This window comes from Hesperophylax consimilis, chromosome 3 (assembly GCF_061612785.1).
Source record: "Hesperophylax consimilis isolate HC1 chromosome 3, BYU_Hcon_1.0, whole genome shotgun sequence".
In the NCBI taxonomy this organism is placed as follows: domain Eukaryota; kingdom Metazoa; phylum Arthropoda; class Insecta; order Trichoptera; family Limnephilidae; genus Hesperophylax; species Hesperophylax consimilis.
This window is the reverse complement of record NC_142838.1, coordinates 26,517,278-26,544,914: the sequence shown is the minus strand read 5'-3', so window position 1 is coordinate 26,544,914 and position 27,637 is coordinate 26,517,278. Positions and strand designations below refer to the sequence as shown.

The following is a 27,637-nucleotide window of genomic DNA, read 5'->3' as shown; positions in this document are numbered from 1 at the left end:
CTTATTAATCATAGTATACCCACTGCCTCATCTGAGAATAATTCTCTTATATTATAATCTTGACACATTTCTCGTAAAATAAGTTGGGTTCTTCCGTGAAAGTTAAAGACTTTATTTAAAAAAAGAATCAAAATGGCACAGTTCTTGCAGAGAAACTTCTTGGGCATGGGTTGCTTTGTGGTTGGTTTGACTCGTCGTACGAGTTCCTCGTCTCTGGTAGCCGCCTCGAGGTCCCTTTCCACAGTGAAGAAAGAAACCGTTTTGGTTGAAGAGAAGGATATCAAGAAGTCAGTGTTTATCTCTCAGTCAACTGATATCTTTACCAACCTGGCTTTGGAAGACTGGTTGTACAAGAATCACGATTTCTCAAATCATCACATCATGATGGTGTGGAGGAACGATCCTTGTGTTGTGATCGGCAGGCACCAGAACCCGTGGCTGGAGGCAAACATCCCTTTCTTGGCGGAGAACGACATCCCGCTGGCGAGACGCAATAGCGGAGGAGGAACCGTGTACCACGATAAAGGAAACCTCAACGTCTCCTTCTTCTCCACCAAGGAACGCTACAACAGAAAATATAACTTGGAGCTGATCTCCAGGGCACTCTTCAGGGAATTTGGCCTGAAAGCTGAAATCAACGAAAGACAAGACATCGTTGTGAAGCAATACAAAGTATCCTTTTTTGAAATTGAAGATTCATTTTCACAATACATTTTCATACATTTGCTGAATTTCAAGTAACACAAAACTTGATGTCCAAATACGAATACTAACCTGACGTAAGATTCAATTCTTGATGTTTTGTTATTTTTACAAAAGTTGTTTATTACATCTTTTGAATACTAATTGAAAGCTAATGAGAATGCATTATTAAATTCTTGAACTCTGCACCCTATATAATTGAATAAGGTTGGTGCATAAAAAAAAAATTATGTTCATTGACATGCATTATGCTGCAATTGTCAGGAGTTTCATAACAATTTAACAATATCCATATTGAGTTATTAATATGTAATGTTACAATCACTGGAGGAAAAGCATATCAATTCCTAGTAGTTACAAGTAAAATATCATAATGAATTAGGATTTGAGTAACAAGTAATAAGATTTCTTTTACCGTAATCTTGGAGGTAATAGGATGTCTTATAACTGTTGATGGTTGTGAGGGTGGTGTAATCAGGTCAGCAAACTGGCAATGGAATGTGTTCCTTAACTCTGTGCGCAGCAGGTATCTGGTACAGCTGCCAAGCTGGGGCGTCCATCTGCCTACCATCACTGCACGCTATTGGTGAATGCCAACAAAGTGAACCTGAGCCAAGCTCTGGCTAAACATGAGGTTAGTTGAACACAGTATCTTTTTCCCTGTTTTGTAATCCATTATCTGCAATGGGGTATTTTCAAAAACTATGAATACCTTGCAACGATCGAGTGATTCAAATAGAGTCAGACAATATCAAGAGTTAGAAACAGAAGAGTATGTATGAGACGATATATTGGTGCAAATGAAGCAAGGAGTGTGTGTGACAGAGACAACCCTGCAATGAAATGACTTGATGGTTGGTTAGTTAGTTAATACATAAATATATCCTTGTTTTTTGTTCTAAATCTTTTTTCTTTTGAAACAATGGGGTATTTTCACAAACTATGAATACTGTTAAAAATGTGTGTAAGATTTAGGACCGGTTGTTTCGGAGAATTTGAACAATTCATAAAATTTCAACGTTCATTTGCGAGTTCTGTGAAAGATATTTTCTAGTTCTGTTATTATTTCAGTTTTGTCAAGCAACTAGCCTATAATGATATAATATCAGAACTTGAATAGGACTTTCACAGAACTCGCAAATTAACGTTGAAATTTGATGAATTGTTCAAATTCTCCGAAACAACCCGTCCTTATAGTTTATTTTTCTTATTCAGATCATTGTACTAAAAATATGTAATTTTAATATTTTCATTCATAATTATTGATTTATGTATAAACGATTAAAACCACACATTCTGAAACTGTTTCAACTGACTACAACGTCATTATCTTATTTATTAGCTGTCACCAACATTGTCCGACGTGACATCAGCGCCGCCACATTCACAAATAAAAACAAACATGTCATTCTAGCAGCAAATCGGAAATGGTACATTATAAATCGTTATAGAAAATTTATTCGTCAACATAAAAATACCTTCATTATCGTAATTTTTTTCGATAGTAAAAAGAGCAAGTGAAAATACCCTGTTGGTATTTTTCTGTGTTTATCTTCATCTTTATTTGCGAGGTTAAAACGTATCCAAAGTGTATATTTACAAGTTTTGTTCTATAATGAAAGGTTTACGAACTTACGTTTTAAAAAAAATTTTTTTTTTTTTTGGGAGTAATAGAGTGCTTAAATTAAAATAAAGTGGCATTTTTGATATTGTTGTAGCCAATAAACAAATGAAGTTTGAAAATGGACGGCCTCGTTTCACAAAACGAAAGCTAATTTTAATTTTACGTAATTGAAATTTTTATTGCAATATTTTCCACCGCCCCAAAGGTTAAAAGTTGTGTCGTACAGTAATTAAGGTGAATCTAAAGGTTTTATCTAAAAAATATTCATAATAAGCGAGGCCAGTGCGATCGAAATTTTACCGAAATTTTGACAATGTTGCATTAGAATATGTGTGTGTTTTAATATAACTATATTATGTAGATGTGAGAGGTAAAAGTATGCTTTTTTTCAAAACAGCGCCATATGTTAGACATGAAAGCAAAACGCGCTACTGTATTTCTATCTGCACAGACAGATTGAGCCACAGCAACGCGTGGTGGGGTACAATGAGTATTATTATATAAAATATAGAATTTTGAAAACAATCCTTTTTAGGACACAAAATGTTTTAAATATCAAATAATAACTTGCCTCTATTTTATGGTATTTTGAACCTTAAATGCTTCTAGCATACTGAAATATATTTTATTCACTTGGCAAGGAAATAATGAATCTTAATATTATTCTAGTTTGTCATTTCGTTATTTTGCAAATATGTTTATTTTATTAGTGTAAAAGAGTCTCAAATGTCAAATATAATAATTCTGATTTTCAAAAGTCATGGCACTGTACTTATTTACAGGATATTCTGATAAAATTTATTTTTGTTTTTAAGAATGCTTATTTCGCTGGAAAATACAATAAAACTCAAGAATATTTTCGTTTGTCTTCATTATATAATATTTTTTTATAATATTAGAAAGAATTTTATTTTCTCTGAATATAAGTAGCTATTTAGGAAACCACGTAGAATAGACATAAAATTTTTATAAATATACACGGTGTCCGGAAACTCGTAGTACAAGCGGGAAACTGGAGAATCTACACCACATGGGGAACCCAAAAAAACATAAAGTTTTTTGATTTGAGCATTTTCAAAAAAAAAAAAAAAACAAAAAAAAATATTTTTCGGCTATTTTAGGGTTAAAGTTTTTTCTGGTGTTTAGGGTTGAATAACAGATGTTTTAACCCTGCAGAGCAGAAATATTTTATGATTACACCGGGTTAAATGAAGGGTGATTTCAAAATAATGCTTCAAATCCGAGTTTCTTCATTTGTTTTACTTTCAAATAGTTTTAATTAGTTGGGTACTTTGATCTTCAGTAATAATTTATAAGAATTTGATTAAAAAAATAAAAATAAAAAAATGAAAAAAATCAACTTCAAACTCGATTTACTCGATAACGAAAGCTCAAATAAAAAAAAAATATACTACAAAATCGACTCCAAATGTGATGTAGATTCACCAGTTTCCCGCTTGTACTACGAGTTTCCGGACACCCTGTATAAATGCATTAAATAATAAATATATATTTACATTAAATAGTAAATAAATACATTAAATAATAAATATAATACATTAAATTGTTCGTTGTTCATTGTTCGTTCATATTTTTATGTAACCAAAGTAGAAACAGATATGTTGTTATATAGGAAAAAATTACATTTACTTTTCTCACAAAATTATCCGATTGCCCAAGTAAGCGAACAAAGATTAGCAGACCAAAAGCGAGCTATTTTCAAAATAATTTAATTTCTGTAGTCACATTAGAACAGATTAAAAGAGAAGTAGCAGATAGATTGCAAAGGGGAAATAATTTAGAACAAATTAACACAAGTAACAATGTCATATCAGATGCATTGAATGTAGATAGTTTGGATAATATTCTAGTCGAAATGTCCAATGATATTACAGTAGATTCAAATAACTTAGCCGTTATTTATAATCTTAGGGAAATCAACATTGCAAATTTAAACTTTGTTGATGAAAATGTAGTAGAATTAGCTAACTTACTTCATAATAATATAAACAGATATATAGATGTAGAGCCAACAGTTAGACCAAAATTACCGAAATTGCATACGTCAAAGAAATTATCTAAATTAATTTTTGAATTAAATAACATAATTTTACCAAAAATCATATTTGACGAAATTAGTTTTTTAGATCTTCATACAATAGTATACGCTAGTGCGATTACTGTTTGTAATAAGTTAGGAATTAAATTATCATCCTCTGACGATAGATCATATAGTTATAGTAAACCAGAATGGCAGATCAGATTAGAAAATGATGTAGTATTTTTAAGAAGTAACATAGCTAGAGTAATAGAATATAAAAATGGAAATAGAAGTAGGAAAATTTTGAGACATGTAGATGAAATTTGTAGAAAATTTGGTTATAACATTGATAGTCATAATAATGAAAATATAATCAATGATTTATTGGATTTATTAAAACAAAAATTAGGCGTAAAAGCTAGTAGATTAAAAAGATATAATTATACGTATAATAAAAAAAATAATAATAGATTATTTCAGAAAAATGAAAAAATATTTTATTCCAAACTTGACGATAAACAAAATATTATTTCGAATAATAATATTCCGTTACCATCTGAATCAGATATGCGCGATTTTTGGACTAAAATTTGGAGTAAAGATATAAAACATAACGAGTCAACTCCATGGATAGAAAATGAAGAACTCAATTTTTCAGGTATTGAACAAATGAGTTTTTCTAATATATCGGTTGAATTGTTAACCAAAATTATTAAAAATACTCATAATTGGAAAGCCACGGGTTGCGATTGGATACATAATTTTTGGTACAAACGTCTGACTACTTTACATCCTCTTTTGGCAAAAAATCTTTCAAAATTTGTCAGTCAACCTCAAAATTTTCCAAATTTTCTAACTAAGAGTATTACTTATATGTTACCCAAAAGCGAAAATATTAATAATCCTTCTCAGTACAGACCCATTACATGTTTACCGACAATATACAAAATTTTAACCTCTTGTTTAACAGATTTAATATATACTCATTTAGATGAAAAAAATATTTTATCTGAACAACAAAAAGGTTGTCGCAGAAAACATATGGGATGTAAAGAACAATTAGTTATCGATTCTGTAATTCTAAAACAGATTCAAACTCGAAAACGTAATTTACATACTTGCTATATAGACTACCAAAAGGCTTTCGATAGTGTCCCGCACTCGTGGCTGATCAAAGTATTAAAAATATATAAAATTAACCCCATTATTATTAGCTTTTTGGAAAATATTATGTCCTTTTGGAATACCAATTTACTTATCAATTTAAAAGGTAAGAAAATAGTAATACCGGGCATTTCAATTAAAAGAGGGATTTTTCAAGGAGACTCATTGAGTCCTCTTTGGTTTTGCTTAGCATTGAATCCTCTATCTAAAATGTTAATTAAAAGCAAGTTTGGAATAAAAGTTAAGGGTAATACAAGGGAGAGTAGTACAATTTCGCATTTATTATTTATGGATGATATAAAATTATTTTCGAATTCTGAACAAAATTTAGAGAAAATGATCGAGGTAGTTAAAAACTTTTCAGATGATATCAAAATGACATTTGGTTTAGATAAATGTAGAACGATCCATATAGAGAAAGGCAAAATTGTAGATGGGGACGAGAGTATATTTGGAAATTTCCAAATTACTAGTATGAAAAGGGATGAGATTTATAAGTATTTAGGATACCCACAATCAAATAGATTAGACCATAGTAGTATTAAAAATGATATTAGGATTAAATTTCAAACTAGGATAAGGAAAATTTTAAAATGCAATCTATCTGCTAAAAATTTAGTAAAAGCAATAAATACTTGGGCAATACCTCTATTAACGTACTCATTTGGCATAATTAAATGGTCTAATACAGATTTAGATAACTTAGAAAGATTAATTAGAACTACGCTAACAAAGTTTAATTGCCATCATCCAAATTCAGCTATAGAACGAGTTAATTTACCTAGAAATTTAGGAGGTAGAGGTATAGTCAAAATAACTTCTTTGAAACATAATCAGGTAGAAATGCTAAGAACTTTTTTCCATAGGAAAGCTCATAGCTCAGAAATGCACAAAATAATTTGCAAGGCAGATAGAAATATTACACCTTTAAATTTATACGATGAGAATGCCAACATGTTTATAAATCCCAACCAGGAATTATTAGATTCCTGGTCAAATAAAATTTTACACGCAAAACACTTCAATTATCTCAACCAAACGTATGTTGACAAAATTAAGTCAAACAAATGGTTGAGTATTGGAGAGTTGAGCGCAGAAATAGAAGGATTTATGCTTGCAATTCAGGATAGAGTCATTAATACTAAAAATTATAGAAAGCATATAATCAAAGATACAAATCAAATTGATGATTTGTGTAGAAAATGTTTGGCTTTTCCGGAAACTATAGAACATATTATATCGGGATGTTCTATATTAGCACCGTCCGAGTATACATTTAGGCGCAATCAAGTTTTAAAAATAATTCACCAAAATTTGGTAATTAAACATAACTTGATTGACTGCCGTAATGTAGTACCATATTATGAATACGAACCAAATTCATTTTTAGAAAACGAATTTTATAAAATATATTATGATAAAACTATACTAACAGACCGAGCGATTAGTCATAATAGACCCGATATAGTTTTACATGACAAAATTAAAAAAATAACTTATATCATTGATGTTGCTATTCCAAATTCCTGTAATATTCAAAAATCTGTTAGTGAAAAAATAAGAAAATACACAGATTTAGGAAATGAAATAAAAAGAATTTGGCATTCTCAGACTATAAAAATATTACCATTCGTTATTTCGGCTACTGGCATTATACCTAGCTCTCTAATTAAAAATTTAGGCGTATTAGATCTATCAAAAAATTTATATATAAAGATGCAAAAGTCGGTCATTTTGAATACATGTAGGATAACAAAAGATTTTTTAAATATTTATGTTGAGGGATCAGTAGGATTTATAGGCCCTGTTAGAAGTTCTACCGAGCCGAACCCTCTGATATGAAAATATCTGGAGACGGTGAATTTTTTTTTTCCCATTTGATATCTGGTGATTTGACATGTTGTTGTTCTTGTATTGTTTTGTATTTATTTTACTTATATAATGCACTTACATAGTGTTGATTGACTAGCTGATCATTTGTGGAAAAGTGAGTGGAAGGGTTAAGTTTTTCCTTTGGGGAAGACTTAACCCGGACAACTAAATCGGAAGTTTAAAAAAAAAAAAAAAAAAAAAATATATATATAACACCGGTAAGACGGTGCAAATTACAAAAACACCATTTTGCAAAAAACAAGTTAAGTTACAACGAAAATAGTGTCAACTGTCAAACGGTCCGCAATTAGCATTTTTCCCCCCCGCATTCCAAGGGTTTAGTTTTGGTTAAAATAGCTCCATAATTACAAAGTAAATGGAAATAGCTTTTATATGGGGTAGTTAACAAGTAAATATCACTTAAAATACACTGGTCGACATTTATTTTTTTAAGTGCAGTCCCTTAAGCATAGCTAATTTTTTTTATATGTATTTAGTATCTATAAACACGAAATGAAACAAAAAAAAAAATTTATAGGTCAGGTTTTTTTATTATTTAACAAAGTTTTTTCACATAATTCTTCCATAGTATGACGGGTACTTACTGAACAAAATTTCAAAACTAATTCAATTTAATTTTTTTTGCACCTGATTTGCGCTTGTGATTATCTTGATAGTCTCTCTGCAGGGTCCAGCAATAGTCTGCTAGCATAGATGGACTCCACTTTCCTTGGTATCGCTTTTCCATAGCAGCAATGTCCTGGTGAAATCGTTCGCCGTGCTCGTCACTGACATCTCCCATATTTTCTGGGAAAAAATTCAAATGAGAGTGAAGGAACTGTATTTATAGTGACGTTATATCCCATATTTTTATAGGCCATGAGCATTTCAGACACAATGCTGATATAGTCTTCACTTTAATGACTTCCAACAAAATTCTCGACAACATTCTTGAAGGCTGACCAAGCGGCTAGCTCGACTGGTCTCAACACTGTTATAAAATTCGGATCAGTCAAGACCTCCCTTATTTGTGGTCCCACGAATATTTCTTCTTTAATTTTTGCGTCGCTGATCTTAGGAAACTTTTGCTTTAAGTAAATCATGCCATTTCCATCCTTTTACAAAAATTTTCATCAAACCCAATTTAACGTGTTAGGGTGTAAGTAAGATATCTTTAGATTTTACTAAGGGAGCATGTTGAACATTCTTCGTGCCAGGTTTAAGGTGCTTTCTAGTAGGCCAGTCTTTCTTGGCATAATGGTTTTTCCTGTCTCTGCTGTCCCACTCGCACAGAAAACAACAATACTTGTATATCCCGCTTGCAGTCCTAGTAGGAGCCCTATTTTTAGATCACCACATATTTTCCATTCGTATTTTACAAATTTATTTTTTGTTAACAGCAGCTTCATGTTGTCATAGTTCTCTTTCATGTTTGCAGCATGACCAAGTGGAATGGATGGTCAAAAAATCAAAAATCAATGATAACTCACGAATAAATATGAATTAATACACATTTTAGTAAAACTTAAAATCCATAAAAACCTGACGTGATAGAAAAAAACTAATCACATATCTGAAATCAGCGTGAAATTTCCTGTCAGATTTGGCTACTTTCGTTAAAGGGACAAAAAATGTGTTGACCAGTGATATTTAATAGAATTATGTTCCTTTGCTATAATATTCCTCAATATATTATATTGAAATGGGTTACTTTGCTATCTCCTATCTTATAATTGGAATAATGGTTTGTAACCTTTATCATTATATTATACCTATATCTCGTAATTAGTTGCAATTTGTTCAAATGTCCCCTTCAACGAGGCAAATAAATGTCACAAATTAATTTTATTATCAACAGAAGAAAAAATAATTAATCAGGGCAATGTTTCTGAATTCACTGTCCACATGTCTAATTTCTGACAGTCTGTTTATCCACGTCTTTTTTATCTAAAAGATAAACATTAAATTCATACTGTCGCAATTATGGTAACAATGACTGCTGTTTAATTTTTAATTGAAGAAGTCCACATTTCTAGTTTTTACAAGCGTTTAACTCGTCTCGAAGTTTTGTGTATTACAACAACACTTCTGCGCCAATCAATTTAAAAATATATACAAAACATTCTGATTGATTTTGGCTTCCTCCTTCTTTAGCCAACGTTTCGAACAGCCTGACAATGTCCTTCATAAGACATCTGCCCTAATGACGGGCTCCGTAAGGCTGTCCGAAATGTTGTTAAAAGAAGGAGGGGGGGCATCACAGCATAATACCCCAAAAATCAATCACTTTAACCCTTTTCATCTTGAAAAACTCAAATCAATCCTAAACAAAACAGCATAAAAAAGTTATTTCCAGTATTAAAAAATAAATATTCACAGCCTGCTTATTTATAGAAACATTTTTCGTGCGCTATTATCATTATATAAGTCCAATATTATGAAAATTTTCCACTGAAAACATGATAAGTCAAGCTCAGTTTGTCTCGACTTTATCAATTGAGGCTATCTTTCCGCAGACATCTGAAATGAATCTAATCAAGCATAATATTATATATCTTATTTGATAATTCATACTAAATCAGTTGCAGGGCATCCAAAGTAAGGCTTTCGGTACCGTCGCACTTCTGGGATAAATGAAATTATATATTTAGTTGGTTCACGTTATGTTAGAGTGACTGGATGATTTGTTATTGTTTCTCTCGGCCATTTTATCTCTGAAACTGGCGACACCGAGTCACAAGGTGTCAAGTTATCAAGTGTAAATACTTTTAATTTGTTTGCTGGGGTTTTGCACGCAGATAAAACATTTATTATTTGATCACCAGCAAACTTTCTTCACAGGCAGCATTTATTGTCTTTGTTTAAACTATTTACGCTGAAATTGATTCATGAATGTGAAAATGACACTTTTTTATAATTACTCTTTCTTCGATGTAAATTAATGTATGCATAGGTCATTTATGACCACCTTTCATGAGATTTACAGTAACAATGAGCGCGATGAAACCATTATTACTGTGACAAAAATTGATCTAATTTCTTTCAATACAGGATATTGCTACTATTAAAATGGCATTGCAGGATGACTTATTCGATAATGTTAAATAATACGTGGTAATGGAATTGCAGCATGAACCCTTTGTAAATGCACTTTATTTTTGTTTTAACTATCTTCAATGGAATAGTTTAATTTTGAATTATAATGCTCCATATTAACGTCCTATTTGCATTGTATTTATAACTTCATACAAATGTGTAATTTGAATCACTATTGTTTAAGAGGAACGCCTGCGCAACCCTTTTCATACAAAACTTTAGTTTTTGATTTGAGGCCAAAATACTCAACCAAATTGAATAATTAAAAATGTACAGCAAATATTCAGTACAGATGTGAGCTGTTTTATTTATTTGTGTTTCTCTAAATAGTATAAAATAAAGTCACTATCCGTATATGTCTATTTGTGCTCTTAGTTCTTCTAAACTACGCAATGGATAGGACACTAAAGAATTGATTTTTTATGATTTTAAAGGCAACTTTGACAATTTTTTGTGAGTTAACAGTAATTATTAAAAAAATTATCTTGCCCAACCTACTGTGTTATAATGAAATAAAATATCAAACATTGTAAAGAAATAGTTTTTTTTTGGGTCGAAATTTTAATTTGTAAATGACAAATTTGTGTTCCAACATAAATCGGTCTTTTGCAATTTAAAATTGAGCCCATCAAAATGGTTTTTTAATCTGTTTAATTTAAAAAAAATAAAAATATATGTATATTTATTTTAATGTTGTATATTTTATAATTAAAACCACAAATAAAATAAACTGAACATAATCGTAATAGATATTTGCAATACCTTTTGATTTGGTTGGGTATTTTAGCCTCAAATTAAGTTTTGTAAGAAAAAGGCCGCACAGCCGTGTCTAGTATTTTGTAGTAACAACTATTGATAAGAAATAAATGCATCAATTTAAATTTAGGACACACCAAACATGTAAATAATTTTTATATCTACATGAGTAATTATCATTAAAATATCTTTTTCTTTGTACATATTCCATCATTCATAGGGTAAAATAAAAAATGTTAATTTCCCTTTGTTACAAAGCTTATTTTTTATTTATGCATATTTATGTATATTTAGCTAGCGTGATTCACTGTATTTTTCTGATGTTCAATGCGCTGCTCACATAGATACGGAGTTATTTCAGTGAAGGAATATCATAAAAATAAGCAATATGTGTGACTAATTTAATTATGTATTTTAAATTTACTTTTTTGTTGACAGTTTTTTTGTAGTTATATGTATACTTTGTACCAACTAACTTACTAACTGTCACCGCAGGGAGGACAGACCGCTAAACAACTTGGTCTTGGCATACACTCCTTGCCTCATTCACATTCATACACTGTCTCATACATACACTCCTATTATTCTCACTTGGCCCTACTCAAGTATCTGATTCATTTCTATCTGATTCAAATTACCATTCACATTTGCATCAGATATTCTCCTTAGACTCCTTTCTTCTCTCGTTAGTTCTACATGCCCAAAACATCTAAGTGTCCCTTTCTTAATCTTACTCATTACGCTTACATCAGCCTTGCATTCTTTGCGGATCTCCACATTTCTCATGATCATGCATGGTCTTATCACACATACGCCTCAGGGATCAATCTTTTGCTAGCACAAACTGCGCTCAGTCCTCCATGAATGGAGTTTCCTGCATTTACCCTTCTTTCAACATCTCTATCAGCCTTCCCATCTCTCATAAAAGAACTTCCTAAATACACAAACTCATCCACCTGCTCCAAGTACAACAATACATGCAACACTTCCTTCATTAAGAGACGCGTGTGAGATTCGTATTCACTCCCTACTTGGACAACACCTTCCTCCTTCCTCACAGCCTTTCCTGTCGATTTTTGTAAATCTACAAAGGCGCAGAATAGTTTCTGGTTTTTTGCCAGAAACTTCTCAGTGAGCATACGCAATGAGAAGATCTGGTCCATGCAGCCCTTTCCACTCATAAAAGCACATTGCACATCCCATATTTTATCCTTTGTTTCCTTTCTTACCCTTTCAATCAAAATTCTACCATACAGCTTGCCAACTGAGCTTAGCAGGTTAATAGCCCTATGAGTCCCACAATCCATACGTGACCCTTTACATTTGTACAACGGCATGATCACAGCCCTTCTCCAATCTAATGGCTTGTAACCTTCCTTTAAACATTGGTTAAAAAGTTTGCACAACCATGTGAGAATTACACAGTTATCTCATTTTAAGTATTTAGCAGCAATATTGTCAACCGACAGCCTTACCATTCTTCATACATTTAATTGAACTTTTTATCTCATCCATGCTGATGTCGGGAACGTTCACCCCATCATCACGCGTATCTGATTCGCCTTTGGAATCACTGTCACTCGGGTCGCTTTCGAAGACTTCCTCAAAATATTTCATACATCTCTCTTTTATTTCTTCCTCATTTGTCAACATTTTTCCATCTTTTGATTTTATCACTATCATGGTTCCGTTTTCTAAACCACTCTTTGGACCTTTTGACTTTCTCCCAAAACAGTTTAATGTTTTCTTGGAAGTGGTCTGTCATTTTGATTTCCTTTTCCTCTTCCAGACGTTTTTCATTCTTTCACTTCAACTCTTATTCTTTTCTAGGATCCTTTATACTCTTCTTCCGCTCAATCCCTCTTCCCGCTGGAAGCACTGCTTTCTTCTTCTCTGAGACCAGTGCTTTAATCTCGTCATCCCACCACGCATCACCTATCTTCCCACTTTGCCTACTTATTACACATACCTGTCTAGCCGACTCACTTTTATGTGGTTCCATGTTACGTCTGTGCTTAGACCGTCCATTTCCTTCTCATTTAATCTTTACATAATTCACATACTCACTTCTCACATTATCGTTTTTTATCGCAGTTTTCTCTATTTTGACTCTTGTTGATACCGTTTTCACTTTAGAGCGCCAACCGCGAAAGACGTTTACTCTAGACACTACCAGAAAGTGGTCAGTTTCAACCTCAGCCCCTCTGAATACTCTTGTGTCCTCGGTACCGGCTCTGAACCTATAGTCAATTACTACATTATTCACACTAGTCCAAAAATCATCTTTCACTTCGTCACTTTCAGAATTAACAGGGGCATAGCAAATAACAAGAAACACCCTTGTCAAACTGATTTTGAATCAGATCAACATTATTCTCAGACTTATACATTTTTCCTTAAATATTCCATGTACCAATTTGACTTTGTTCACGTTCCGTCCTCCTCTGCGCAACCGAACGGCTGGCGATGTGATATATAGTGAGCCTCATCGACACCTGTGTCGGCCATTCCTTTCGGCGGACTACTTATCTAGTCTAAATTACTGTTACCCACATACAGAGTTACCTAATTAATGACAAGTTAATACAATGTTTAACTTAATCCTAATGCCACCAAAAATTGTTCCAGAGGTCCAAACAAAGAAACTTAACTCTAAAACTATCTACACTAAAGTATCTTATCACCATAAAGTATCTTATTCCCTTCACAAAAATAAACTTATTTGTTGAAATACCGATGCACACGAAAGACTTGAATATAAATATAAAAAGAAGAATTGTATTGCGATTTGATAATTATGTACATATAGTTGGGACCTTTAGAAAGAGATTGGCATATAATATTCATACAAAAACATTGGATAATTTATTCTTTTCTGCCATTGAAATGGCGCAAAAGGTAAAAATACCCTTCCCGTCCTTAAGCAACAATCGACCGAACGGCTAGAAATATCTTTCCCGTCAGAAGTGTGTTAATTGAGTGCATTTTTCTATCAGAGGTTGTCTATCATTAACGCAGACTCCACTTGCGAGATTGCCATTCGAAATAGTGTCAATACTCTGTCTTGTTGCACCTATTTAACCCTTGAGACGTTGTTGATTTGCACGGATCGAACCTTCTACAAGCTTCCATTTTTTCAAAGACAATAACAAGCACTATTTCGTTCTCTTTCTGACATAAAAGAAATAATTAATTTTTAGATGAGAGGAAGAGAGATATATGCATTTTAATAATGTGCGGTCGTTCTGGGACAAATATGGTCTTAGGAGAGTATAATGCGCGCACGGCATTTGGGACTGTTTGGGTCTTAGAAGGTCCCAAGGGTTAATTCGTGTACAGGCCAGTAATATTATCTGTGTTATTTTCCATTACTGATTGTTTATTAATTTAAAACATATGTTATTGTTTCAGACTGGAATTAAGACAAACGCCACTCAGTCAGTTCGTTCCCCGATCACGAACCTCTGCGAGGAGAACTCTCGCGTGACAGTGGACGGCCTGCAGACGGCAGTCGGATGGGAGTTCCTCAGGACTCCGGCCCTCCACATCGCCGATGGGGGCCAGGAACTCATTTCCAAGCAGAAGGGCTTCCAGATGATCAACCCCACCGAGAACTGGTTCCCTGGTACGTGAATTACCTAAATTTTCTTACTTATGAAGCATAAAATCTGATTATATGTAGCAGGAGAACTCTTCAATGGTGAATTCTGGTTTAATTTTTCTGTCTGAAATTTTTATGTGAATGCAATGGTAGATAATCTGGTGTGGTTGGATATCATTTGCATGATATGACAGCTGTGTGATACGGTTTAACCCTTTCTGGACGGATGTGGTTGTAACGCGGGACAGTTTTCAGCCTGTTTGAATACATTTTGTGAGAAATCGAGACTAAATTTTCCCTTCATTATGATTATACCAGGTGTGCAAAATCTTCGGAAATGAAAATTTAAAAAATTAATAATAAAAAAAAAAAAAAATAGCTCGTAGCTGTACTATTTATTATTATTTGCTACAACTTTTGAATGAAAAAACAATTCTGTTTGGATATGTATCTTGGCCTCAAATCCAAAAGTAATTTTGTATGAAAAGGCCACATGGTTGTTCCTCTTAACGCTGTGTTTACACTGTACCAGTACAATATCAGTCATGCATGGTTTTATTGGTTTGTTTTCTTAGTATTTTCTAGAATATTTATAATTTGCAAATGTAAATAAATAATTTTTGTGCCAATATTCAGCGTTATCTTATTGTAAATAATTGGTATTGATAATAATATGATAAAAAATGTTTTTTTTTTTTAATAATCAAGTTGCAAAGTCTACATGAAGATTATATGTTGACCTATTGGCTTCCATCTGATTTTGTGAAAAAGATGTTGTTTCAGTCCGATGTGCTCTCACATCTATTTTGGTATTATGCTGTTGAAAATACAATTTAATTTTTTTTTTCATTAATGTAGTAAATATTGTCGCCATTTTCTCTGTTATGGTACAGTATTAGAATCCGGTCTGTGCCATCTATCCTTTGCCACCATTTGATGAAATAGATGCACATTTTGGAAATATATTATAAAATGTAATTTTAATTTTGGTTTTGAATTGTTGTAGGTCTTGACAAGATTAAGCAAGAGCTCGGCAGCTGGGATTGGAGGTTCGGCAAGACTCCCGCCTTCGAAGTAAAGAGATCCTTCACTGTCCCATCAAATCTGCTGTCCACCGGAGATGATTTCATTTCCAAAGAACAAGATAGTCAAGAGCTGTGCATTAAGATGTCTGTCGAGTCTGGTCTCATCGCCGATGTGACCCTCAATATCCCTCCCGGCCTCATGGCTTCCGGCTTCCATGGAGATGCTTCCGTAGTGACTCATCTCAAGGGAAAGAAGTTCACTTCTGAGTCTCTGGATGGTCTGCAGGAAGTTTTGCAGGCCACGGAGTATGATGATGGAGTGACGGACTCCAAGGTGGGCAGGAAACTCGGGGAGAAGGAGCAGTTTGTTGCCAACTGCTTTGATCAGGTTGTAAATACAATGTGATATGATGCCGGCGATTCAGACAATAAGAAATAAGAATCAATTGGATGCTTGTAGACCGAATTATTTCCATTTAAACTCTGATTCGCCATACATTGTTTGGACTGTGATGTTAGTCAATAAGCAAAAAAAGTATATAATACTTGTAAATTTGTAAATAGATTTTTTAACAATGATTCTTTTGTTTGTTTGAACATTTGCTTTCTAACTTTTCAAATTTTTGCTTTTTCTAACCTTTTTAAAACCTTTTTCCAACCTTTGTCTAACCTTTTTAAAACCCCTTTTCTTTGTTTCTTTCTCCTTCTATCGTCTTGATTCTCCTTTCTTTTGGTTCTTATGTTTTCGTAGCATGTATGTTAATTATTATTGTTATTCTTTTAAGTTTTAATAATAATTTTTATTTTTAATCCACCTGCTGACATATCGGCGGGTGATACAAGAATGCGTCATATCATTTTCTTTAATAATAATTTTAATTTATTTTGGCTTATGTATTAACCAAACTTAACTAGTAACTACTTACTTTTATAAGATTTAGTTTAAATCTATTTGCATGCATTGGGGAATATATTTTTTAACATCTTTGTTATTTTATAGCATTTATGTTCAAGTCCTAGGTTTTTTCGAATTTCGAGCAGTATGAAGATTGAAAAAAAAAGCATTAAAAATTGTAAAAATAAATTACATTTCAATATTCTATGTGAAATGTGTCAATTTTATTGTTTAAAATGCCTGAATATGTATATTTGTTGTTAGTTTAATTAGTTAAATAATGCTAGTAATTACATGAGAAGCTTGAGTCTTTATTTCTTTTTTATATTTAATGTTATATATTGTTTAGTGTGGATTATATTTTATGCAGAAATACATAAAATATTTGTATAAAATTAATGTTTTGTTTTTTACCCATTCCCAAAGAGATTAATTGAGTTGACTATTTACTTATTTTAATCTTTTTAGATAAGAAAAAGTAGATGATGAAATTATAATTTTTGGAAAATCTAGTTGTTAGCAGTTTAAGTCAGTACTATGTATGTAATTGGTTTCATAAAAAATCGCTGTCTCTCTGGTTTATTTTTAAAACGTAATTAGATACATACTAGACATGAAATGTTGATGTCATTTATCTTAATACTCCATGAGATACTTTTTCTTTTAGAGCTAAAAATATAATAAAAATGTTTACATTGGACAGTTATTTGTGAAGAATAATTTTATAAACAGATTTAATTTGGTGTTTTTCTTTGCATACATTTGCAGTCATCTAAAGATCTTTTAAATATGCCTAGTAGATGGCATTTCTACAGGTAATTGTTAATTTCAGGTCTACTAAGCCCAGGGTATCGATTCTACAATCCAGGCTGCTCACCATCGCCGTTGAAAGTACATACATTGGTCTACATTCTTATTCTTTAGACTCGTCAATGGTACATTCTTACATACGCCAAATGTCAATAGTCATTCCACGTGAACAACGAGTGGATCGCACCGCTCGTTCGAGTGGATTGACTTCGTCTAGAATCAAGGCTCAGATCCTTTGTTAATATGCAACCCTGTATAGACTGAAATACTTATCTATGCAGCAGTGACAGTCCATGACTTTTCAGAGAGAAAAATACAATGTTAATTATGGCCAGTTGAAAATCAACTGTGAAATTTTATGAATTGTTTAAATTCTGTGAAACAACCCATCCTTAGACTTTATTACTAGTTGCTAAAACTAAGATTAATAAATAGTGACTTACAACTAAAATCGTGTATTTGATGCACCACTGTTTAGTGACTGAGCGGTGCATAGGGTCGCGTCATGGGATTGCACCCATGATTCGCGGGTTTAATCATCCGCTAGTTAAGTTCTCCATCATTGCACAAGCCATTATTTCCGCTCTCAAAGGTGGGGGTACGAAGAATACAAACATGGTTAGGTTATTCGTAATCAGGGTGTATTTTTGTCTTCCTTAAAAAAATCACAATGGGCTCCAGCGGGTTGACAAATTCAATGTTGTAATTATTTAACCTGTTAACCGGGGAGTCCAGTTTTGAATTACGCAGCATATAACGGGCGCGAACTCCTTCACTAGGACGTATCAATACGTCACGGCCGGTGGACGTTAATTTTATTTTTATTATTTTTTATTTATGCATCAAAAAAAGTGAAAACATCGAATAAAAAAAATAGAATATTTACAAACAATTATAAAGATTACAAAAAAACATAAAAAGGTTATAATTACAGAACAATAAATAAAAGCACACAGATAAAAGAGAAACATTTAGTTTAAAAAATTAAAATATGTAAAAATTAAAAACTCAATTTCCGTGTGATATGTTTGGAAATATACGTCCCGCTCGTTCCAGGGCGCAACATATATTTCAAGGACGTATTTATACGTCCTACCCGTACCCGATACTGTTTACGTTTGACGTATTTATACGTCCCGCCCGGTTAACAGGTTAAGATCTATAAGGGGTCAGCAGCTGGTGTGTGGAATGTTTTCTTACCAAATCAAAAAAAGATAATCTCTTATTGAGAGAAACACATTTGATAGTGAACACACCATTGAAAGGCGATCCTAATCTTGCTCATAAACATAGTGAATGGAAAATATTTTTGTAATAATATCACAATATAATCACGTATTGAGTGATATCAAAACGACACTGAGTGCATTTGTACTGAAAAAGACGTAATAATGTACAAATGATGTAAATATTTTATTAACTGCAAGCTTGTTTAAATGCGTAAAAGGAAATAAATAATAATTTGTGGAGTGGATTGATACATATGATAGCTAAATGCTAGTGAATTTGGAAGATTTATATTTACACTTCATTTATATTCACATTATAATGAAGTTTGTCGTAGCCAGCTCAAACGGAATGTGCGGTTTTAGAAATATATTTTTTAATGAAAATATTAACAATTTAACAGCCATGAATTTTATTTTAATTTTGCATTCTTGGTCGGTAAGACAGCTGTCGCCGACATCGTTCGGCGTGACGTCATCTACGCCTTATTTACGAACATGCCATTTTTGCATTAAAATGGTACATTTTAAATCGTCAAAGAAAAATTATTCCTAATGTACAAAATAAAATAAAAAATGACATAAACTTCGTATTTTTCTAACTCAAAAAAAATCATGAAGTGGTAGGTTATTAAACTAGAAATATTTTTTGAATTTTGAAAAGTTGATTCAAAAAGTATATCTGTCCAAGAGTACAACGTTTCATAATTTAATAGATGATTAGTGCAATAAGTACTCAATAAACACTTAATACAATACTTAACACAATACATAATACAGTACTCAACAAACTATTTAATACAATGCTCAATACAAAATAGTATACAATACTTTATACAACATTTTACACTAATAATTTAAACTTTCAACGTCTGATGCAAAATGTATTGGTTCGGCTCTGCACAACAACATGCGCCAAAGGAATTAATGCGCAAATTCTAGAATTGAACCTTTTGCAACTTTAGCGTTTGAGATAGGTGTGCAAGTATTAGTTGGGTATTTAGGCATTAGACAGGCTGTCTGCGAGGCGGTTTGCTCGAACCTTTGATTGATCCGTCTTATCTGCGTGTACTTGATACATCGTAGAATATTATATTGTTACTGGAAAGGACGCAGCAAATCTATGACCGTAATAATATAAATTTTAAATCAGCATTTTGGGTGACGAGATCGAAAAATTACAGCATTTAAAAGCACTGTAAAATTCTTTACTGTTCTGGTTACAAATTCAATAATAATTATAATAATTTTTAATTTTTTAAAAGATTTATGTTTAGGGATCAGTAGGATTTATAGGCCCTGTTAGGAGTTCTACCGAGCCGAACCCTCTGATATGAAAATATCTGGAGTTGGCGAATTATTTTCCCATTTGATCTCTGGTGAGTTGACGTATTGTTCTTGTATTGTTTTGTATTTATTTTGCTTATATAATGCACTTGCATAATGTTGATTGACTAGATCAGGGGTCTCCAAACTTTTCAGCCGGAGGGCCACATTGACTACTCCAGTGAGTTCGGAGGGCCAAAACTGTTTTAATTTCTAGACACCCATATTATCGTCCACGGGGGGGGGGGGGGGGGGGGTAGTACCCTATATCCATCTTAGATTGTATCATTCTGAGTTTTTTATCCACCTTATCACAATCACAATTAAAACAATAAGACCAGGGGGGCGATTTTGCCACGTATCGTTTCGCGCGTATATTGCATCCAGAAGGAGCGTGAAACGCGCGAGCATTTGGAACCATTCCTTGTCACAATTTTGCCGCTCCATTTACCTTGATACGTGTACTCGCTCTGCAGTTCCCGCGTAAACTGGACGTAAGTCTGGCGAACTTCACACGATTTGCGCCCGTATTTTTCGCGCGATACTTGTGGACGCAATGTATTGGTGCCCAGTACCTCGCCAATGAGCATATATCGTCGCTGTTAAATCAAACCGGCATATATGCAAAAATGGAGCTTTTGAGTTATTGGTGTCAAAAAATGTCTTTTTTGCCCTTCTATTTTTATGTCTAACCGGCATGTCGTACAGTTGAATAAAAATCTGTCAGATGGCGTTGGGCCGGTATGCATTTACGCGTGAATCGCCATTTTTTTTAGCAGAAGACAGACCTATTCCGCAATACGCCACTTGCTTCAAAACTTTCAAGGGGGAAATACGTCCATCATGTAAGTAAAACTGGATTATCTCACAATAGTACATTTTTATTACTACCCAGATATGACTTATTGTATGACTTATTGGCAGATAATCCGGTTTGCACTTAACAAAAGCGTTTATAGCAGCCTCAACTAAAACAAACCGGCATATATGCCAAAATGTCTGACCCGGGTAAGATTTCTCCCGGTTAAAAAAATAAATTAAAATACGCAAATTTAACAAAAAAAACTTTAACAAACTGTAAGATGCGAAACTGCGGTGAGGAATACGAGTCTAAAACCCGTGGAAGAGTGAACCAACGAAGCATGAAGCCTCCTTGCCACAACTGTAAACTCAAGTGTTCCTAGTCATTACTACAGATCTCAAAGTTCTCGGGAGTATATCGATGGTGGAAAATCTATCGCCAATCACAGAGATTATCTAAAAGAAAGAAAGGAGTCAAACCTTGCAGGAATCAGCTTCTACCAGTACAGAGGTTTTTTCAAGTCATACAAACTTTCACACCGAAGAAAGATCAGTGTGATGTTTGTCTCATTTACGACGGCAACTTTTACTTCAAAACCTCCTACGGATCACATGCCTGGGAGGAGGCAAAGAAAAGGAATAAACGGGGCAATGGGAGCGTGAATCCTGTTCTGATGCAAGCTTATTCCAAGAGACCATTGATGAGAAGAAGAAAAATGGTATCCTAAAGTTAGTTACCGCCGGGATAATACCGTCAATTTATTCAGATTTCCATAAACGATTGGGAAACTGTGAAGTTACCAGCAAAGGAAAAAGCAGTATTATGTTTATTGTTTATAAAAAAAATTGTGAAGCAATAAATTATTTTTTCATTGACAACATTGAGTTTTTTTATACTTTAAACAGGTTCCAAAAGAAGAAGCCACTGTGACACAAATGCAAATTTTACACTGATTTTAAAGCCATACTGACATATCTGCATTTTACTCTTAATTTAAGCAATTTTCGATTTATTTGCAACCACTACTTCAATAAGCAGTATTCGTCTAAATTTTATTCATTCATAAGGTGGCTTTGAGGTGAACCAAACGGACGTTAAAAGGAAAATATCATATGCGAAATCTTTAAAGCGCTCTGGTGAAAAACAAGCATTTTGCAGATATGCCGGTTTGATTTCACAGCGACGATATATTCGCACGAAAAAATTCGCGGTGAATTCGTCCCTTCTGAGTAAGGTCTTAAGTAAGTCGCGGGCCTGATTGATGAAAATGGTCATAAGATGTCGCGGGCCGGATGGATGACACTGGCGGGCCGGACATGGCCCGCGGGCCGTAGTTTGAAGACCCCTGGACTAGATGATCATTTGTGGAAAAGTGTGTGGAAGGGTTTAGTTTTTCGTATGGGGAAGATTTAACCCGGACATAAAATCGGCAAATATTTTTTTTTGCGTAAAATGAAACATTAGCAAGCAGTGCTTTCAGTATTAAAATGAATTTGTTTTTTTTTTTATTTTAAATTATTACTATACCTTTATGATCGTTTTTGAAACCATTAGGTTGAGTTTTATTTCTTATTGTTTATGATTTGATCGAAACTGTAAAACAGGTGAAGCAACAAACACCTCGGTAAGCTCTGTCGACAAGAAACTAGCACAGATTTTCTGTTTGAAATTTCTAAATAATTATTTTCAGCTCGCAAAGAAATTTATTTATTTATTTAGTAACGGACCATGTCCAATTACAACATCTCTAATTAGTATGTCGCTATCAGCGTCTGTCTGTTTGTTCGATTAGTTCTTCTAAACTACGCAACGGATTTTTATAGGGTTTTCACTATCATTTAGATTTTTTTTCCGAAAGGTTTTTGTATATAATCAGAGATGTGCTTTATTTCAAATAAATCCATTTCAAATGGAAATGCAAAATGCAAAATGGGTATTTTCCATTTTGCATTTTAAATGCTTTTCTCAATGCATTTTCCATTTTAAATGCTTTTTTGCAACATTCTCCCTACTATTTCCACTCATCTTTTTTTCATAAGCCCCAAATATCAGTCGGTCCTCAACCTCGCTATGAGAGATAATTTACATTTGTCAAGTTGCTCCCTGGTAGGAGCCCTGGCAATTGAGTGATACCATTACAAAAAATACTGAACATGGGGCCATGACGCTATAATATTAAATGTTAGATAGCAGTTTCTATGTTTTTACGTTGGCAACATTAGTCCCGCGCAAATTTTTTGTGGTATCATAATCTGTAGTCGTGGTGTTTTTGAATTTACCATCATGTAATATGTTTGTTCTACATTGAGATCCATTATTAAATGACAAAATTGTTTAAAAATTCTATAATTATTTTGATTGTTCGACCTGAGAAACCATTTTGCATTTTCAATGCATTTTGAAAATAGGTATTTTGCATTTTGCATTTGAAATGCTTTTCTAAAAACCATTTTGCATTTTGCATTTTCAAATGGAAAAGTTTTGACCCATTTCCATTTTGCATTTCAAATGGTTTTGGGTACCCATTTTGCACATCTCTGTATATAATACATGTATATTATACTTATAGAAAGTAGAGGAAAGTCTCCTAGCAACGCCGGGTACACTTAAACCAGTATTACATATTAAACGAAGTTAAAACAAAGAGAAATGTTAATTAAGAAAATTACGGCACAAAAACAATGAAGATAATGTAAAGTCAAGGACAGAAACAAGGTTTTGATCGAGGTCACGACTTTTACCATGTAAATACAAAATAAATACTATTAAATAACAAAAGAAATTTAAACCTTGAGCTGTGGCGTTTTGAAATATACATTTACATGTTAATATTTTTTATTTATGTGTTCTATATTTTCAGATGAAAAGAAAAAGATTTATAATGAAAATCGTCGCATCAATCTGGGGCGAACCTAAAATACTGACGGGCTGTTTCACATTATTTGAACATTTCATCAAATTTCAAACTGATTATTCAAATTCTGTGTAAGTCCTATTCAAGTAATGTGAAAAAACCGGCCCATGTTGAAATAATAACAGAACTTTCGCAGGACTCGACTTATAACTTTGTCTGATGAATTGTTCAAATTCTGCGAAACACTCTGGAATTTGTGGCAATCGTCACTTTGGTATGGACTGATACACATATTATACCTACCTACTTACACTAAACAACATTTTTTTCTCTAAAGTTATTTCATCTTATAAAAAAACAACCAATATAGGTAGTGTTTTTTGCCTAGATACTCATCGATTGACCAATGCAACGCGTTATGTGCCGTTTTTCACATACATCCAGATATAGAATCCGAATTTATATTCAGCGTTGATTATTCACGAGGCACTGTGATAACATTCAACCATGAATATTTATAAAGAAAGGAATGTCATTACAGCGGCCCGAATGATTGTTGTTAATGTGATTTCTTAAATAAATATGTAATAACAATTATGAAAGAGCAATTAATTGTAACTGCGAACAATGTTAATAGAAATTACATTGATTAATTCGTAAGATTTATAATAATAATTGCTCACTTCGCCAGAGATTATATTAAATGCATTACGAACGATTACATTTTTTGATAATTTATTACGAAGAAAAATGGTTTTAATATGATGTTTTCATAATGATGTGCGTTTTGAAATGAAGAACTGAATATTAGGCCTGGCCTACACTTGCGATTTCTAGTCGCGCGATATCAGTTACAAATTCAGAGTCTTTACGACTAAAAAATCGCAGCGATAAAAATTGCACCCGCTTCTATTTTCGCTATGATGTGACTGTCACTCTACCCCCAATGAATCACACGGAAAGGAATGGACACACACCCACTTGCGATAGTTTAGTCCTCAGTTTTGAAGCAGTCTTGTTCTGGAGGTATATCACGGAGATCGATAAAGCCCTATGTCAATACGATGGTCAGTTAGCGATATTTGCGAGCACGGCCAGAATATCATTCCGACAATCGGTAGCAAAAGCAGCTGCTTAGAGCGGCCTCCAAGGTGTCGGATAACCTGTAATTATGCATAACTTTTTGCATGATGTCCTTCGTTTTGCAACATAACTGGCTTATTAATGAGTGGAGCTGAACTAACTAAAAACTCTTTGATTGAAATAAATCGTATGAACGATCCGTAGACTTAAGCCACCGAATACCCAATTTATACCGATTTACAAGAAGTTTCTCGTTAACTATTTAAGTTGGCAAATGTTATTTTTTAAGATAATATCTATACATTTGCTATGCCTATTTATTTGCACAGCACTATCCATTTCACATGTAATTTACACTCGTTTAGTTCAAATAACAGTAACATTTTAAATGAACTAATACATACCTCGAAATATTAGGACACCGCGGATAATAATAATAATAATATTTTGAAGTTTTGAATGGCGCCGTTCTACTGAAAAATCACCTGAAGGGCGCTGGTTAACTAGATTGCACCATGTCTTCCTCGGGCATCCCCGAATTCCTATACCATTCACATTCGCGTCATACCTTCTTCTTACACTCCTTTCTTCGTTGATCCGCTCTAAAATGCATTGGGGGATGTAAGGTAGGGGAGTACCTGGCTACTCAGATCTGGTCACGAAACACGACTAAAGCCATTTCAAGAAACGTTTCAATTCTGAATGACATTCATTATTGTTTACAAGTAATGGCTGTTTCGCCTACGCATATAATTAAAAAAGATCCCACAGAACTTGATAAATAATAGAGTGATTTCGCTTCGCGGCCTGTTGGCTTAAATGTATATACCTATATCAGTGTTACTCATTTTTCATCGTGTGGGTGTCGGTTAGTATACTAGTCCCAGCAAGAGGTCGTACATGACGTCATCGTTCTAGTATCTTGTGTCTATTTCGTTTTCTAACAAGACGCGTGAGAAGGAAGATGATGATGACGTCCGTACGAGCTGTCGCTGGGACTAGTTTACTCGATGTTGTACATTTCTGAGAGGTAATTTCAATTACAAGTATCTACCTACAACTAATAATTGCGTGAATAATTATTATATAAGTACAGGTTATCAAATAAACAGGAACTCGCGCAGTAACTGTGTAAGTGGTACCTATTACCTATCTACCTAATTATTATGGATCAAATTTGCAGTGATTATATTAAAACTTGTATTTTCTCGTTATGGATAAAGATAATGACCTTTCCCATCAGCGAATTCTTGGAGAAGTATTGCGTTTTCTAAGATTCACTCGAAGAGCTAAGTTACGAGTATAATAGCCAAACAAAAATCGAAACGTAGCTCTGTTATCCTAACATAAATACATTTTCCACCAATTTCAATGCTGTAATTCATATGTCATATTCAATAAATACCATATCATTAATGAACCAAGGGTAGTTGCGTTAAATGTTAGGTTATTCCTTGTAGGCTTTTTATTTATTTATTTATTACACGCCCTAGTGGACTTTTCTTTAAAAAAATACAAGCATTTTGTATCAAAGTAAACACTTAAAAATTAATACCATAAAGAAGAATGTAAACATAATGACAAAAATGAATCCTCACGCGTATAATTGAATTTAAAAGATTCAACAAAACAAAATAGTAGAAGCGGAGAAGTTTTATGGGTACATAGATGTGTCTAGAAGAATAAAAGTGATAGAATATACAACATTAATACTGATTAGTTTTCAAATGAAATATATCACCCAGATCAGAATATTTGTTTCCGAGATTGTGAAGTCTCGGAATCGGAGAATTTTGGTAAGCTAGTGTCCTGGTGTTATTGAAGTAAAAAGGTAAGAAATGTCGGCATGATTTTTTGGGAACATGGATATTGATACATTATTGAAGTAATTCGGGACAGTCAATTTTAAAATGTAGTATTTTTGTAACAGTATTAAATCTGTGCTTATTCTTCTTTCTGAAAGTTTCAATACAGACATTTTATCCAAGAGGTAATTCTAATTTATGTTTTGTATAGGAATATGCAATTTATAATTTATAAACCTTAGAAACTTCCGTTGAATCTTTTCAATGTTATCTGAATGAATATTGAAAAATGGAGACCATAATGTAGAGTTATACTCAAGTTGAAGTTTTTTGCTGAACATTAGTTAGAAGTTAGAACTAATATCTGAAAATCGATACAGACATGTATCACTTAAACAAAAACTAATCTCTAAACGAACTGTACAAAATTTGAAGACAGAACCAATCACACACCTTTTATCCCAGAATTAAAACTTTGAATAAAATTATCACAGAATGCCGTTTTTTTGACGTGCCGTCAGTCTAAGACTAGGGGTGCGATATATTCAGTTATTTTCGTTGCAATTTTTTTTACATTAAATTCACACAGGAGGCCCAGAGGAAAACAATTTCCCTTAGGGCCTATGTTATCCTCGGGAATACCGTGTGCAAGGTCTTTTTGAGTAAAGAAAGATGAGGATGTTCTGGGATGTAAGAAGGTATGAGGAGTGAGTAGGAATTTGGGGGTCAGTTGTGTCCAAGAGGGATCTATGGATCCATCCTTCCCACTGCGGTGCAAGGTGTTGGGTCGAGAGAGTCCGGCTGGAGAGGTAAAAAAATCTCCCTCAACCGGCCTCTCTCGATCAGGCCCGTCGCACCAGCTGGTGGGCAGACCTAGATAAACCTCACCCTATGAACCCGGGCACCCTGCTAAATCACAATTTTACAAAGTTCTAACCGAATATTCACTACATTA

General features: G+C 33.4%; 1 protein-coding gene across 2 annotated transcripts; it reads left to right on the top strand.

Moving 5' to 3' along the window:
* The first annotated feature begins 132 nt into the window (after positions 1 to 132).
* Positions 133 to 17,171, top strand: Lipt1 (Lipoyltransferase 1). 2 transcript variants are annotated; one of them, XM_089649737.1, is made up of 4 exons: positions 133 to 672; positions 1,229 to 1,336; positions 14,667 to 14,880; positions 15,863 to 17,171. In XM_089649737.1, exons 1-4 carry the CDS (start codon positions 133 to 135, stop codon positions 16,285 to 16,287), a joined length of 1,287 nt encoding a protein of 428 aa, XP_089505863.1. In that variant the 3' UTR covers positions 16,288 to 17,171. The 2 variants fall into 2 exon arrangements, with proteins under 2 accessions (XP_089505863.1, XP_089505862.1); XM_089649736.1 differs by having other exon boundaries at positions 1,226 to 1,336.
* Positions 17,172 to 27,637: the final 10,466 nt, after the last annotated feature.